At 35.0% G+C, this 17,966-nt stretch overlaps 1 protein-coding gene and 1 long non-coding RNA gene across 2 annotated transcripts; one reads left to right on the forward strand and one right to left on the reverse strand.

Annotated features, from left to right (window-relative positions):
- On the reverse strand, positions 1-2,888 carry LOC107796571 (protein NRT1/ PTR FAMILY 2.7-like). The gene is made up of 4 exons (XM_016619365.2): positions 2,560-2,888; positions 1,733-1,950; positions 937-1,481; positions 1-856 (listed from the first exon to the last, which is right to left on the reverse strand). Exons 1-4 carry the CDS (start codon positions 2,651-2,653, stop codon positions 22-24), a joined length of 1,692 nt encoding a protein of 563 aa, XP_016474851.2. The 5' UTR covers positions 2,654-2,888; the 3' UTR covers positions 1-21.
- Positions 2,889-8,850: 5,962 nt separating this feature from the next.
- On the forward strand, positions 8,851-16,685 carry LOC142164390 (uncharacterized). Its single transcript, XR_012695166.1, has 3 exons — positions 8,851-8,993; positions 9,099-9,182; positions 16,490-16,685. It is a non-coding gene; the product is annotated as an uncharacterized LOC142164390 (long non-coding RNA).
- The last annotated feature ends 1,281 nt before the right edge of the window (positions 16,686-17,966 follow it).

Here is a 17,966-nt window from a genome sequence, read left to right on the forward strand (position 1 = left end):
CTTCTTCAATTATAACAATGATCATTTACTAGGCACATCATTTGGTTTGTTGTCCATATTTTTATACTTGTACAAGGAGGAAAACACAAGGTAATAAATGAAGTTTGCTGATCCTAAGACACAACAGAGCCAGAAAACATTATCCATTCTTCCATCGTTGATATTGTCTGGCAACCATCCTGATAGTCGTTGAACAAGATCAATCAACCCGTTACCTATATAGTACGCGATACCAATAAACAGCGCAACCATTGCAGTCGAGGTGCTCTTCAAAGATGCTGGAAATTCTTGGTAATAAAACCCCATATGTCCTGGAAAATGGAACCCTTCTCCAATTCCATTTAGAGCTAGCTGTGGCACGAGCCAAAAGACTGACATTGAAACAATGGCGCCATTTTGGCCTTGGAGATGGTGCGATCTAACGAGCCTCAGCCTCCTGGATTCCACCAGCGCGGAGACAGCCATGCTAACTATAGTCAGCGCATGGCCTATTCCAATGCGCTGAAGTGGGGTGATAGAAAAGTGGGTGTACTTAGCTAGAAAAGGGTAGAGTAGTCTATCAATGATTGCTATCATTATACAGGTAAATAACATTATGAAGACTAACATAGAACCAGCTGGGATCTCGAAATGAGGTCCCATATGTCGATCCATTTTGAGAGCTTGAAGAATTAGCAGACTTGATTGCATGACTAGTTGTGTGGATATAAGTAAACCACTAGCCCATAGAGGGAAAAGCTTGATCAAACTTTTCAAATCTTCCACTTGCTGCACTGTACATAGTCTCCAGGGGTTCCTAATCGAGCCGTCTGATTTGGTGTCTCCCTCAGTAATAAAAGCTGCATTATTCAAGAACCTGTACAACAGGACTTGATCAGCTAATCAATTTGACAAAGAGTCTAGATAAGCAGAACGATAACGAAAATGGAGGTATACTTGAAGAACTTTGTAGGAACCGGAGAGGTTGTGATTGTGGTTGTATCACTTGGATCATGGTAGTAGCTTTGAGTTTGTTCTGAAAGAGGGACTCTCCATTTCCTAATGGCAGCGACAATACAACGTGCTAAGTTGACGAAAGGGCTGCCTCCTTGTTCCTTAACATGGCGATAGAAACGTTTCCCAATGAGAAACATTGCCAGGCCAAGGATGTTAAAAGCCAAAGAGATACCAAAACCCCATGACCAACTAATATTGTCCTCCACATAAACAATGGCCGTGGTGCTTATAGCAAAGGACGTGTAAAAGGCGAATATGTACCAATCAAAGAAAATTGCTTGATGTTTTGGATTATCAAATTGATTAGCTCCCATGGGCGCAATTGTAAAACGCGTACCTGCAACCCCTAAAGAAGCTAGTCCCATAGCCACATATAATACTGCATACTGGTGTTTTGAGGGGCTTGTACAAAGACTGGATCCATCATCACATGCTGCAGGTCTTAATACATCAATTGCTGCTGTCAATAGTAGAAACAATATACCCTGCAAATGCCATCAAGAAATCAATATGTGGTTATTGGTCTTAATCTATGGTCAAACCTTTCTATAACCATCTCGTTTGTTCCGATATTTTTGGCTGCTATACATATATTATAACATAACATAAAAATCGGTTCCAAGAAAAACTTGGCTTTTATAGTGAATGACTGTTATATATAGATGCTATTATAAAAAGTTCTGACTGTATTTTGAAGAACTGAAGATGAATCTATTGAAAGAGTTAGTTTATGTACCAGCGCGGAGATAAGAGAAGAAATCCAAATGACAGAAAAACAGCCAAGATAAGAGTCAGCAATGATTCCACCAAGAATTGGGAAAAGGGTGGTGCAACCATTGACTACATTGTAAACTTTAGCTGCTTTGATGCTCTTCATGTTGAATTCATTTATCAGAAAAACAATCAGATTGCTATTCCACCCTCCAGACGCAAGCGATAAGCCCGCCATAGTTGCTGAAATTACCAATCAAAACATTCAAGATTATCAATCTAACATATCTCAACCTGTGTCACATGGACTAAAGTATTAAGGATCCGACATGCACCCAACAACATTTTCTGAAAGTCCGAGCAACTTAGGGCGGATTTGACGAGTTCAATTAAACTCAGTGCTTTCTGCTCGAATCATGTATACATATGTAAAAGATACTAAAAAGATGTATATACATAATAAGTTACGCCATTTTGAATCCACGACCTCTAAATCCTGAATTCGACTTTTAATAAAAGGGTGAAAAAGGTTACTCCATTGTTTTCCTTGAAACAACCTCTCTACCTTCACAAGGTAAGGGTAAGGTCTGCGACTGCGTACACACTACTAGGGGCGAAGCTCCACTCCGGTAAGGGTGGTCAATTCAGAAAATTACACTGCATATATAGGTAAAATATTATGTTTTAGAGATATATAATATATAAAGAACACCCTTTGCCGGGGATTTTTTTTGCTTCTTTTAAGTTTGAACAGCCTTGATAATTGCTGGCTTTGCCACTACACACTACCCTCCCCAAACCCAACTTGTGGTGTCGTTATTGTTATCGTAATAAAAGGGTGAAAAAATATACCTATAATGAAGGGGAAGGTTATCCAGCCACCATTTTTTCGACCAGAAGAGGACTGCATTGCTGCTTCATCAACATCTCTTTTTGATTTTTCCATTTCTAGCTGCAGGTCAACATGAAAGCAATGATATTTGTTTCTTCTTGTTATTTGGATTTGAAGTTTTAATAGCAGGCAAAGTTTATCCAAGACTTGCACGCCATACTTTCACCAGCAATTTTATAATTTGAATGATTGGGATAATGTTATTTTAAAAAAAGTGACCTAAACTAAGGTCTGAGAAGAGGTCATATATTCCATATCTTCAATGATTTAGGTCCTAGACCTACCCGTCTTTGTTCATTGCTAGTCTATTCGTTTCAATTTTTACGACACTCATTATATTTTGAAACAATGAAAAGTGTTTGACACGGTAGAGCGTGCGGGTTCGGGAACACAGTGACTTTTTTCTAGACCCTATATTTGTGTTGAAAAAGTTATTGTAGTTATATATATTTAGTACGCCAAACCTAGTAGCAAAAGAGGTATGGGTTCAGTGGAAAAGGTTCTAGGTTCACAGGATAAATACTTGGGTTCGAATCCTTAGAATTTAACAGCATTCTGTTAAATTATTATTTTTTTAAAAACTAAATAAAAAATAGAAGAAACGACAAAGCTACAAAGTTCCGAACTACGTATGTTTCCTTCATGCTTTAGAATTACCATTCCTTTTTCATAAATAAAAACAATGTTATGAAATAAAAGCAATTTAGTAAAACATGAATAAGAAATAGAGATAGAGAGAAGGAAGATTATTTTTTATTCAATTGTGTGTATTTTCTTATCTATTACAAGGCCTTTATATAGGCATGAAAAGTGAAGAAAAATATGTCATTGAATATGTCATTAATCATAAAAATATGTCATTAAGCATTTGAGAAGATCATGGAGGAAGAGTAGACATCCACCATAATTTAATTTTTCTTATAATACTCCCCCTTGGATGTCCATAGATAATGTGCCTCGTTAAAACCTTATTAAGAAAAAATCCTATGGGAAAAAATCCTAGTGAAGGAAAAAGAGTACACATGTTTAGAAATACGTCTTTTGGTTGCCTCGTTAAAAGACTTGCAAGGAAAACCTAGTGGGACAAAATCTTGTAAGGAAAAAAGAGTACAACACGTATTAACTCCCCCTGATGAGAGCATCAATTCACATCCTTGAGCTTTCGCATCTCAATCTTGTACACTAGTTTCTTGAAGGTTGACGTCGGTAGAGATTTGGTGAACAAATCAGTCATATTATCGCTTGAACGGATCTGTTGTACATTGGTATCACCATTCTTTTGAAGATCATGCGTGAAAAATAACTCCAGTGAAATTTGCTTTGTCCTATCCCCTTTTATGAATCCTCCCTTCAATTGGGTTATGCATGATGCATTGTCTTCATACAAAATTGTGGGTAGTTTGTCACACTTCAAACCACATTTGTCTCCAATAAGGTGTATTATAGACCTCAACCATACATATTCTCGACTTGCTTCATGAATAGCAATTATCTCAACATGATTAGATGACGTAGCCACGATTGATTGCTTAGTCGATCGCCAAGATATGGAAGTATCTCCATATGTAAACGCATAGCTTGTTTGAGATCGAGCCTTATGTGGGTCAGATAAATACCCAGTATCGGCATAACCAACAAGATCGGGACTGCAATCATTGCCATAAAATAATCCCATATCGGTAGTCCCTTTTAGATACCGCAATATGTGTTTGATTCTATTCCAATGTCTCCTTGTAGGAGCAGAGCTATATCTTGTTAAGACATTAACTGAAAAAGTTATGTCAAACCTTGTAATGTTAGAAAGATATATTAGTGCACCAATTGCACTAAGATATGGTACTTTGGGACCAAGAAGCTCTTCATTATTTTCATGAGGTCGGAATGGATATGCTTTATCCATATAGAATCGCTTTAAAATCTTTTTAGTGTATGTTGATTGATGACCAAAAATTTCATCTTTCATATACTCAATTTGTAGACCAAGACAAAATTTTGTCTTTCTAAGATCTTTCATTTCAAATTCTTTCTTTAAATAGTCTACTGCTTTAGGAAGCTCTACTGCTTTAGGAAGCTCCCTAGAAGTTCCAATGATATTTAAATCATCAACATACACGGTGATTATAACAAATTTAAATCCATATCTTTTTATAAAGACACAAGGACAAATTGAATCATTCTTGTACCCTTCTTTCAACAGGTACTCACTCAAGCGATTATAACACATGTGCCTTGATTGTTTCAATCCGTATAAGGATTTTTGAAGCTTTATTTAATAAATTTCTTAAAAACCTTAATATGCTTCAGAACAATTTAAATCCTTCAATGATTTCCATTTTACTCATATCACGTTTTTCTTATATTGCCAGATTAAAATCTGAAATGACGACATCCACCACAGGAGAATATGTCTCTATATAATCAACGCCAGCATATTTACAAATCTTCTTGTGACACAAGTCGTCTTTATGTCTATCGACTTGACCTTTTTTTTCGCACAAGAACACATTTATACCTCCACTGGCTTTATACTTTCAGGTATTGGGACTATCCGTCCAACTTCATATTTTTCAGGTGAAATCAATTTTCATTGCGTATTTTTCATTTGGCCAAACTGTCCAAATTTCATGACAAATTTGAGCTCAAGATCCTCGTCAATATTAATAATATTGAGCGCTACATTATATTAACAATATCGTCGACGATCATTTTATATCGACTCTACTATCACCCAATAAAGATATAACTTATTGAGATCTTTTTATCTTATTATTTTCAGGTACCTGAGCCTCTCCCATGAGGTCTTATGAAGTGTTATGTCGTGGTGCTCTTTTAGAGCACTTGGCTCCTTATTATGACCATCTTGAACATTTGCTCCTCTTCTTCTTCAAGGAATTTTATCTTTGGAACCGATTAGTCTATTATGTTTCATGTATGCCATAGACTCTATTCATTAAGAATTTTATTTTATTTGGAGCATTAACATCGGAATATGACATTTAGCTTTGGGTCAGCAAATACGCCTGGCAATATTTTACAAATGAATTATCACTTGAACTTCAAGTTCACATTTTCTCGTACGAGGATCTAGATGTACTCATAATAATTTATTATATGCATTACTTTTTCAGCTGCCCATTTTCTTCCCTATTCTTGGGATCACCAACACATATCCCTAGCCTTATTTGGGGATCCATCTTTGTGCATTGTGGTGGAACAATTAAATCATATAGCACATTCATATTTCTAGATGAAAATTATTTAGTTCCTGACCCTGAACCGATTGTGATAGGGAGAACTTATCATAACTTGGCTAGATGCGTGCAAGTGCTGTTGTATATTAAATAATATATCACATACCAAATTTTATTTTGGCAGTTTTGTTCTCATAACCAATGATTTAGATATAATTGGAGGCATACAATTTCTGCTAAACCAACTTGGATTTAAACCAGTATTATCAAGATAAATCATCATAATTTATATTCTGGAAATGTGCTCTAATAATTTGAGCAATCAATCTTGCAAAAGCCAAACTGCAAGTTGATAACAAATGCACATGTTACCATGGAATAGATGCATCTATTAAAATTATATAATAGTAAACGGTCCACATGGAAGGTGAGTGGGCCTATATATTTATCACTTTTTATTCGTTCCAGAAATCAAGGGATTCAATCCCAACCTTAACTGGTATATCATGAGAATAAGGAGCACAATTGTTGAAGAATCTTATATTTCTTCAATATATGCCAATGTAATTTTCAATTAATTTTTCGCATCATAATTGAATCGAGATGGTCAACCGGTCATGCCAACCAATATTTATTTTAGTAAACCTTTAGTTTACTTGTGGCTTGTGATTGCATCATCATGCTTATACTTGTGTAGTACAAATAGAAGAAAAGTCAGGTAACCTTTCATATTTACCCGGTATGATTATAGTAATATAAAGATATTTAATATTTTTTTCATTTATAGTCTCAATATGCCAACCACTTTGGCTAATATATTTGTAAATCAAAATATTTCTTTTAAGATTTACTACAATATTAATATCACGAACAATTTGATTCATCTTGATAGTAACAAATTAGTTCTTTCAGAGCTCTTAAATGCTTTTGTACTACAAGATCTTTTGTCACACCATCCATATAATGAATGTCTCCTTCACAAAGAGAATCATATCATAATAATTGTCATGTTCAAAATCATCATAAGCAACATAATTTCTTGCTTTAATTTTGCTTTTAATATCTTTCATAAGGCATGACAAAATATTTTTGGCGTATCACCTGTATGCGACCAATGATATATTCATGTAACTACACAGTAATATTTATTATCTTTCTTTGTCTCAAACCTCCCTTAGAGGTGAGTTGTGGTATGTATCCAATCATGCATTGCACGTCTTTATTCATTACTTTTATTACATACGGCTACATTCACCTTCAGGAATGAGTTTGCATTCTCAATGCTTATCACAAGTCACATTCTCTTAAAAAAATAGAGTATAATTATTGTGACATGCTTTATAATTTTTTCATACCATTTTGATGGTAAATATTTCCTTCACCTTTTTGAAGGATTACATCGAGAACCCTTATTGTTCTCCTTTTATAGTTACCATAATGAAGACAAATTATTATTTCGTCCCTTGCCATGTCTTCTTATATTCATACAATCATGAAAAATTATTTTATCATTTTTCAAACTTATCATATATTGTTGCCACATTCACTTCACTGAATGGAGCATATCAAGTAGGGCGGGCTTCATGATTCTTTCATCGATACTGTGCATTGTGACTCAAATCCAATGCTTTACCCATATAAAGGCATGTTAGGCAAAATGTGTTGGGACTTAAACCCAACTCTTATCATTATAGTGCACCAGAACTTAAATATGTCTTAACTAGTTGCATAATAGGCCAAAGTACAAGATTAAATTATCAATCTTGTGGTCAGAAACATAAACAAAATTAGTTATAACAAGATTTAAAAATATAACCACTTTTTAAGGTTGTAGGACGAAAACGTTTCATTCCTTCTAAGTGTTATCACTTTTAGATTTACGTGAATTCAAATAGAAGTGTATTCAAATAAATACTAGATAATCTGTTAGAGCACTTACCAATTTTGTAAACTATAAACCAAATCAATAAAGTAAGAATAAAGACTAGAACTTGGAAGCATATATATAATTCATGTAGTACTTCCAGTATCTACATATGCGATCCAGTTCACATCATAATATATGGATTATAGATGATAGTCAAAGGCTAAGATTGACTGTAAATCAGAATATCTATTATGCTTACAACTATCCTGCCACAATATTATGTTTGTTTATGCATGCATTTAACCAACTATGCAGGAATAATACCAGTTTAGTTCTATTCACTAAATATTACCATAGTAACATTCATCTTAGCGTGAAAAGGGTAAAGGGCACATTGGTTGTCTGATATCTGCACACATATATGTAAGCACTATTCAGCACGTTAAATATAAGTTAAAGAATTGAGTAGAATATATATTCATGCATTTTGATTTGGTTCATGAATAGATCCCTTGAAGGATAGTCAAACGATAACTAAAAATTCATATCAGACGTCAAGAAAGAATAAGCAAAAACTATACTTGCCAATGCAGGGCTCGCACACTTTCAAGCTATAACAAAATAAAAATAAAATACTGAAAGCTTATTGTGAGTTATCATGGCAAAATAGAAAAATTTTGAGATTAGTGGAAGATAAAAATAAAAATATAAATAAGCTAGAAAGATGAAAACTTATCTTGTATTAGTATCCAGCCTATTGGCTTCTATTTTTATTTTGTTTGATAGCCATAGAATTGTTGGTATAAGGATAGCAAACACAAAGCACAGTCTATGCCTATATGGAGGTGTACGAAAATGGGATCACAGTCGTGCTGATAACGTGTTATGAAATAAAAGCAATTTAGTAAAACATGAACAAGAACAAGTTATGAAATAAAAGCAATTTAGTAAAATATGAACAAGAAATAGAGATAGAGAGAAGGAAGAGTATTTCTTCTTCAATTGTGTGTATTTTCTTATCTATTACAAGGCCTTTATATAGGCATGAAAAGTGAAGAAAAATATGTCATTGAATATGTCATTAAACATTTGAAAAGATTACGGAGGAAGAGTAGACATCCACCATAATTTGATTTTTCTTATAATAAATACATCCCTTTTACTTTTTAATAAAGAAAAACACGAATCAAATACACATATCTTCTCTAAAACAAAATAAACAGACATGTTTCCTTCACAATTCTACAGCACTCAAATCAAACAAAGCTAGGGTATTGCCTTTCTGCCCCAATTGCTGATTATCCCCTCTACTGCGTCTTCCTTCTTCTTTTACGCGGTATATTCTTTCTCCTTCTTTCTTCTTCTTTTCTATTCTTTTTTTGCCCTATTAAATTTTATATTTTGTGTAATACAAAATCTAATTTTTAATCATTGATTCTAGGGTTGTCCCACATTTTGATCTCTATTCTCTTTGCAACTTGTGCTTTCCAAAATTTCAAAGGCTAAGCCCCAACAAATCGACAAGGTATGTGGTCCTATTTTCTTATTTTTAGTTTCTTAGTGCGGATAATATCCTCAACAGAATGGTGAATTTAGAGATCTTCAGATTATCAACCTTTGTTTTTTAATTGATTGTTGTCATTTTTTTTTTGATAAAGTAATTGGCTTTGGCTTTGCTAGCATCTAAATTTGGCTATCGGGTAAATTAGCAGATGGCACAATATATAAGGATAACTAAAGTAGCTTGAGTAGCTAGCCAATTAACATATCCATGGGCGAGTTGGATACCCTTTTTTTTTCTTTCTAATTTTGCATTTTTGTGTATCAATACATCTTCATAGGCAGCATATTTTATATTTCTAAGAGGCCGCAAACTTACAGTAAAGGTGGTCAAGAAATTCAAAAGGGAAAAACAGCATGAAATGATATCTCTGTTGAGCCTTAACAACTAAAGATAAATTAATATTTGTTTTAACCAATGTCTTCGAGAGATCGCCAAGCCGTTTCAAATTAATTACTCTACTGGATGCATTCTCTAATTATGTGCGAAACATGGATAATGCATTCTCTAACTTGAAAGGGCTTGGCGATCTCTCGAAGACATTGGTTAAAACAAATATTCACAAGACATAGGGTCTTATTTATTTGCTTGTGAAGTTAAGTTTGATATTACATGTGTCTTCTGCAACAGTAGAAAGTGCTTTTTCTTCAATGAAGTTTAATAAAAGTGACTTGCGAAGCAGGATTGGTGATAACTTTTTGAATGACTATTTAGTTTGTTATATAGAGGATGAAGTATTTGAAGTGTACCTAATGATGCGATTATTGATCGTTTTCGGAACATGACAAGTCGTCGAATGCAATTGAAATAATAATGTTTATATTCAAATATTATGTTTGTGTGGTTCGTTACTTTTTAAATGTATATTAAATATCAATATTCGTTCTTTAGTTTTCTTGTTGTTGTATATTAGTTTTGGGTCACCGTCCTATTTTAAAATTTAGAATTCATACACTTCAAATTCTAACTCTGCCCTCTGTGTATTAAACTATCCAACTTTATGCGATGCTTCCTTTATCAAACTAATTTTTCTATTATTGCTTTAATATATTTCTTTCACCATCACTACTATAATATATATTGGTCAAACTAATATTGTAAACTCATGTTCAATCAAATACTGACAGATAAAACGAGAGGGACATAATATACCAGAAATTCCATTTCCTTTTTGAAAAGGAAAATTGTTAATTCTTTATCCAATAGCTTGCACATCCATAAATTATACCAAAAGTACAAAATACGGTATTTTAACTTCATAAAAATGTCATCGTGTTTGTCTTTAGCAATGAAGAAAGTCAATAAGATTGTCCAATTTTCAATCGTAAATCACACATAGGACATATATATATATATATATATATATATATATATATATATATATATATATATATATATATTGCCTTTCTTTCTATAAACTAGTCTATGATATGATCAGTGAGATTTAAGCACCAAATATATTTTTATTAACTCAGAAGGTAAGCTTACCTAAAACCAGAATAAAGAAAAGGAGGGTGAATGCGAAATGCTATCGAATATCAAGCAAGTTGCACGATTTAGCACGTTCTCAATAATTTTGAATATAAAACATATTTTACGAAAATTTCTTCCTAAGCTATGAATAAAAAATATCAAGTTGGTATTTTACACCTCATCCAAGTTTAGAAAATACTGGCACCCTGATATTAGATGATCCAACTAATGCTTAGAACAATCTTAGATAATTAACTATTCTAAATATCTTTCTAATATATGATGAGAAAATATCAAGTTCGGTTCACTTATTTAATGACGATTCTTGTAAGTACTGCATAAGATGATTATTGGACCATACCTACCAGCGGCATAGGGCTAAATATAGTGTCGATTTATAATCTATTATCACAATTTCAATCTATATGTGAGTTTGAGTCTGGAGCTGTATAAGTTATAACTTATAAGCACTACTTCAAAATTGATATTTACTATTTTCAAGTGTTTTCTACGTTATTTTTTAGAATATATATATATATATATATATATATGATACTCTTCAACGAAACGGTGTACTATAGGATGACACTACTTGTTGAAGGTGTCCCTGTATGGACAAAATCTACCCTAGAATATTAGGGTAATATAGCATTAAGGGAAGAGTCAGCCGAGGTCGGTCAGGGAGCAGCAAGATTCGTGGTCGAGATGTCAACAATGATCGAGGTCGAGCACCGCCGACAGAGTAGTAACAGTTAATTTTTGAAATAGGATATTAAAGAGAATATTTTAGAGAATATTCACTGAAATATTCTCTTTAGTAGTAACAGTTAATTTTTGAAATAGGATATTAAAGAGAATATTTTAGTGAATATTCTCTTTAATATTTTCTGTAAAGAAAATATTTCAGTGAATATTCTCTGCACTTGTACCTTTAGGATTTGTTAGAGGTATGTCTCAAATAAATAAGAAAAGAGAGAAAAAATAAAGGCATGTAATATTCGATTGATAAGAACACTTTTCAGAAAAAGATTTTCTGTCTCTTATAAAGATATAAAGATTATATTTTTATCAAGATTCTTGCCCATATCCGAGAAGAGTTCGAACAAATCTTGGATTTATCTGTCATTCATCATTGTGAGGAGGAACATTCATCCAATCCATCCTTTATTGGATGAATCATTCCTCTTATTTACTTAAATGCCATTTATTGTTATTTATTGCTAGTTACACCTCCATCATTGCTCATTCTTTATGAACGTTTTGTACCTATCATTGTCAACGTTTCATTGGATCTGTCCCATCACAAGCACGTTTTTAAGATTTTCATCTAGAGTTATTATCTTTAACTAGATTTAACCCATTATTACATAAATTTAATAGTTTAGCTAAAGTTACACTTTTTGGTCAAATACTTTGGCGCCGTCTGTAGGGATTATCTAGTTAACTCTTTTAGTTTCTTCTAGATCTACAACTGACACTGGTCACTAACATAAAAAAGAAGAAGAACAAGAGCTCTTTTTCCTCTACATACATAGATCTAACATGGCATATAAAAGAGAAAAAAGAATGAGAATAATGATTGACCTCCCAACCAAGCTCATGAACGTCATCCATGAGAGCTCTGAAGCAGTGGACGGGGACACAACGCCCAATATCCACCCCTCCCCAGGCGAGGTGGGTCACCCCTCCCCACTGTAGCATCATAAAATCTCTTGGTAAGACAGCCTCCACATCCGCGGTAGAGGAGGCACCACCAGCAATAAAGAAGCTCCTTGAGGCATGGCTAACTGATACGCTGACCAGCATCCTCCATAAGCCCATTCAGGATACGGCCACAGAAAACGTAAGAACTTGTGTTATCCACCAGCGAACGAGCAACATGGTCAACCTCCTCCTGCCGCAATGACAGATATTACTCACAATATTTTTAGCAATGCAGGTGACGACGCCCTCACGACCATTCTGAAAAGGGTGGAGGAAATGGAAAATGAGAACAAGGTACTTCGAGACCAAATGAGAGAACACCAAAAAATGATCGATAAAATACCGGGCGCTCCTAAGCTCTTGCCAAAGAGGGATGCCGGTCGATCGTCGAGCAGCCATACAGTGACAATGATGCCCCACATTCCATACCAAAGACCTTTAAAATGTCGCCCTATCTAAAAATATACGATGGTATAACCGACCCCGAAGATCATGTGACTCACTATGTCACCGCCGTGAAAGGCAATGACCTCGCTAAAGAACAAGTATTCCATTCCGCTAAAGAAATTCGGCGAGACCCTCACGGGAGGTGCATTGACCTGGTATTCATAACTGTCCGCACGTTCCATTGAAACCTTCGAGGAAATGGTCGATAAGTTCGTAACGTCCTATGCCGGGGCCAAGAAGGCCGAGGCGAGTAAATGACATCTTTGCTATTAAACAGTCTCCGGGAGAAGGGCTGAGGGACTTCCTCGCCCGTTTTAACCGAGTAAGAATGACTTTGTATAACGACCCAGTCGGTCATTTTGAGTATTACAGCCTTGTTCCCATTTACTGCTTAATTTATACCTTACAGTTGATTTATGACTTATCGGATTAGTTGGTTCGGGTCCGGAAGGATTTCGGAGTGAAATGAGACACTTAGTCTCATAATTAAAAACTTAAGTTGGAAAAGTTGACTGGATATTCACTTATATGTAAACAACCTCGGAATTGAATTCTGATAATTCCAATAGCTCTGTATGGTAATTTTGGACTTAGGAGCGTGTCCGAAAAATTATTTGGAGGTTCGTAGTGGAATTAGACTTGAAATGGTGAAAGTCGAATTTTTGGAAAGTTTGACCGGAGGATTGACTTTTTGATATCGGGGTCGGAATCCAGTTCTGAAAATTTGCATAGCTCCGTTATGTCACTTATGACTTATGTGCAAAGTTTGAGGTCAATTGGACGTGATTTGATAGGTTCTGGCTTCGTTTATAGAAATTGAAAGTTTTGAAGTTCATTAGGCTTGAATCTATGTGTGAATCGTATTTTTAGTGTTGTTGGATGTGATTTGAAGACACGACTAAGTTCGTATGATGTTTTAGAACTTGTTGGTATATTTAGTTGAGGTTCCGGGGGCATCGGGTGAGTTTCGGGTGGCTAACGAATTAATTTTGGACTTGGCATTCCAGCTGAAGAATGCTAGTTTTTTGTCACGGGTTTCCTTCTACTCGATCGCATGAGAATGTCCGCGATTGCGTAGGCTAAGTTGGAGCAGTGAGATTTTGTGTTATACTATCGTGTGAAGGCATCCGCGATCGCGTAAATTTGGCCAGGCTGTGCTACGCAAACGCGTGGGAAATGTCGCGTTCGCATAGGGGAATTGGAGAGGAAGTTCGGCCACGCGTTTGCTCTTTGCGATCGCGTGAAGAGGGCTGCGATCGCGTAGAGCTGGGGACTCTATGCTTCATGATCGCATGAAGGAACCGCGATCGCGTAGGGTCTTTTCTGGGCAGTGAAAAATTATGCTTCGCGATCGCGTAGAGCAAATGACTGGGCAGAGAGTTTAAGTTCTGAAATCCATTTTTACCGATTTGGAGCTTGAGAATAGGCAATTTTTGGGAATTTTCAAGAAAAACTACGGGGTAAGAGTTCTTAACTTAATATTGATAAAATTACCCGAATCCATGGTTATTTTTAACATTTAATTGGTGAATTAAGTTGGAAAATTATGAAAACTCTCTTGGTTTAATTTGAAGATTTGAGGGTATATTTGATGTCGGATTTGAGTAAAATTTATATGGTTGGACTCGTGGTTGAAGGGGCGTTCATATTTTGTGACTTTTGTCGGGTTCTGAGACGTAGGTCCCACGGGCGATTTTTGAGTGTAATTTTGGATTTTTGTGGAAAAATTATTATTTGATATGGAATAAATTCCTATAATTTGTGTTGAATAAATCAAATTAATTATGACTAGATTCGAGCCGTTCGAAAGTTGATACGTGCAGAATGGAATTTATGGAGCATTGTTTAACTTGCTCGACATCGGATTCAGCTTGTTCGAGGTAAGTAACTCTTCTAATCTTGGAGCTGAGGGTATGAAGCCTGAATATACGTATTATGTGAATTGTTTGGAGGTGACGCACATGCTAGGTGACGGGTGTGTGGGCGTGCACCATAGAAATTGTGACGTAATTGTTCCGTGGAATTTTGTAGTCAAATAATCTTGGCATTTTCCATGCAGTTTTATGTGTTAAAGAGATTGAGCTGAGAATCATATTAAAAATCATGTTGAGGCTATGTGCCAGCATTATTGGGACCCACAAAGGTCATATTGCTGTGAATTATTTATTTTAAATTAAAAATTTATACTCAGTCATATTCATTACATATCATATCTTAGTCTCTACTATTATTTATTGATATATCATATCATCATTTTCGGGCTATTTTCATGATATTGTGAGCCCATGAGAGAGAGATTCGATAGATTGATGACTGAGGGAGGCCGAGGGCCTGATTATGAGGATATTTTTGGGATTAGGCTGCACACCGCAGCATGACATGTTGGCTTTATATATTATTATTATTATTATTATTATTATTATTATTATTATTATTATTATTATTATTATTATTATTAGTATTATTATTACTATTACTATTACTATTACTATTACTATTACTATTACTATTACTATTATTATTATTATTATTATTATTATTATTATTATTATTATTATTATTATAATAATAATAATAATAATAATAATAATAATAATAATAATAATAATAATAATAATAATAATAATTTTTGAATGATATTAGATGTAGAACCCTTAGTGAATTCAGATGGTATAAAGATACCTTTATGAGTAGAGTTATGGAATTACCCGAAAATAAGTATGAACATTGGAAAGCTAAGTTTATAGATGGCCTTCTCTCCTTATTTGCTGAAAGAGTAAGAAAAACTCTAAGGGGTAGCTACGGTGAAATTCCGTATAAGGATTATACCTATGAAAAACTGATAGGAGTTTGCACACAAGAAGGATTAAACTTGTGTAATGAGTTAAAATTGTCTAGACAGCTTAAGATAGATAAGCTTAAGGAGAAATCTCATCTAGATATTTATACTATAGCACGTGAGTTATTCGTGCAACACGTGAGTTGTCCGTGCGGTTTATAGCGCTTGGGCTGAAGGAGCCCTTCCGGAGTCTGTACACACCCCCAGTGAGCGCAGGTACCTACTGAGTGCGAGTGCCGAGCGATTAAGATGACTGAGTGACTGAGAGGACTGAGAGGACTGAGTGAAATGATACTCTGAGAGTATGCATATGGTTTTATCACTGAGTGCATCGCATTGACATGCGCATTTGACATACATGCATAGAGATGCATTTTCCTCATGTTGTACGGTATCACGTCATTCATGATTTCTCACACATATTGGCATATGTGCATAGTGATGTATTTTTTCACTGGCTATCTGGAAAGAAAATGAAACATCTTAATCATTATTAAAAGGACTTTTGGGAAAATTAATGTTTTCAAACTTATTCATATTTTTTGCAATTTCGGTAACGATTTGGGTTTTCACTGATGTACTTGGAAGGCAGAACTATTTTCAGAAATCATGATTAAGCTGAGCATTTTATCTCTGAGTTACTTCTTTTGTTACTTGCTTATGTTGTTATGAATTATTGTTGGTTATTGGTGGTGGACCCGACCTTGGTACAAGCTCGTCACTACTTTCAACCTAAGGTTAGGTTTGTTACTTATTGAGTACATGAGGTCGGTTGTACTCATACTATATTTCTGCACCTTGCGTGCAGATGTTGGCTGCTGATGTTGCTGTATTTGTTGGGAGCTGGATCTGAAGATGTACCTGCGTTCCGGTTGTTGTCTCTTGTTCATGGTAGCCTTAGATTCATAGAACTCTGTTTATGTACTTTTCAAACAGATGATGTATTTACTTCATACCAACTTTGTAAACTCTGTTCTTAGAAACTCATGATTTGTACTACCAGTCCTTGGGGAATGTATAAGATTTAGATATTTTCTTTTACTTAATTATCTTGTTAAATTACATTGGAATTGGATAGTGGATAGTTGGCTTACCTAACGGGTTGGGTTAGGTGCCATCACGACTAGTTAGATTTTGGGTTGTGACAAGTTGGTATCAGAGCTCTAGGATACATAGGTCTCATGACTCATGAGCAAGTTTAGTAGAGTCTTGTGGATCGGTACAGAGATGTCTGGTCTTATCTTCGAGAGGCTTCCGAACCCTTAGAAAAATTCCACTTTCTTGTATTCTATCGTGCGGAATTGATTCAAGTTGAAACATAACTCTTTGAATTCCTTCCATGTATTTGTGAGCGCGCGGTATTAGTTGTGCATCACCGGCTTGTGATTCCATGATCGAGATTCATGATATATATTCTGTGTTTTGGTGATGGGCCAGTCTGGAGGACTTGAGGCTAGGGGTAGACCGCAGCTTAAGCTCGGTAGCTTCAGTTGTGTGAACTTGTACATTTGGACTCATATTTTCGGTAGTGTCCCTATGCGTGAAATTTATGGCTCGATGAGCGGTTGAATGGCTATATGATAAGTATGATGTGATTGCAGGATATGTTCAAATGGGTTGAATGTGACGAATAAAGTTTACTTGTGACTCAAGAGTTTGCTATTGGGTACTTGATTTCTATCATTTGACATATAGTCTCGAATTGTGAGTGTATTGAAGGTTGTTTCACGTTGTTAAATTATGGGATAAATTAAATTCTCATATCTTATTAATAAATTTGTACTCAGAAATATTAAGTGATTGCATAGTAATTGTGGTTGCGAAAGAGTATAACAAGATGCCAATTTGAGTCTAAGCAAGTGGGTTATCCCCTGATGAGTAATCTACGTACGGGTGTTCCTTATAATATTGAGTGGAGAGTTTCTTTTTTTTTTCCAGCGGGGCGTAGGTGTTGAGACTTGAATTTGAATCTGGTTGAGAAAGTTGACTTGAATGTCAAGAGAATGAATGCGAGTTTAGCGGATGATTGAGGTATTTTATGGTTGGCGTTGCATGAGCTTGAGAAGAATTTTTGTTAAACTGACTGCAGTATTATGGATAGAGTATGGGTACTGTGAGTTATCGAGTGTTTTAATTTATGGCTTTGATCCAAGTGGGGTAGCCTAGTATTGACGATTTGATTTCATAGTTATGTGTTGTACTGGTTTCGGTTTGAGACATACATGTGATTCGGTTATGACTTGCAAAGATTGATATCGAGGATGACTCGAGTAACAAAATTCCTG

Source organism: Nicotiana tabacum, chromosome 9 (genome assembly GCF_000715075.1).
Source record: "Nicotiana tabacum cultivar K326 chromosome 9, ASM71507v2, whole genome shotgun sequence".
NCBI lineage: Eukaryota > Viridiplantae > Streptophyta > Magnoliopsida > Solanales > Solanaceae > Nicotiana > Nicotiana tabacum.

Coding starts and splice junctions, on each gene's coding strand:
- LOC107796571 (XM_016619365.2), bottom strand. CDS start 2,653: ATGGAAAAATCAAAAAGAGATGTTGATGAAGCAGCAATGCAGTCCTCT. Junction 1,482..1,732: donor CTTCTCTTATCTCCGCGCTG/GTACATAAACTA, acceptor TGGCATTTGCAG/GGTATATTGTTTCTACTATT. Junction 857..936: donor GTTCCTACAAAGTTCTTCAA/GTATACCTCCAT, acceptor CCTGTTGTACAG/GTTCTTGAATAATGCAGCTT.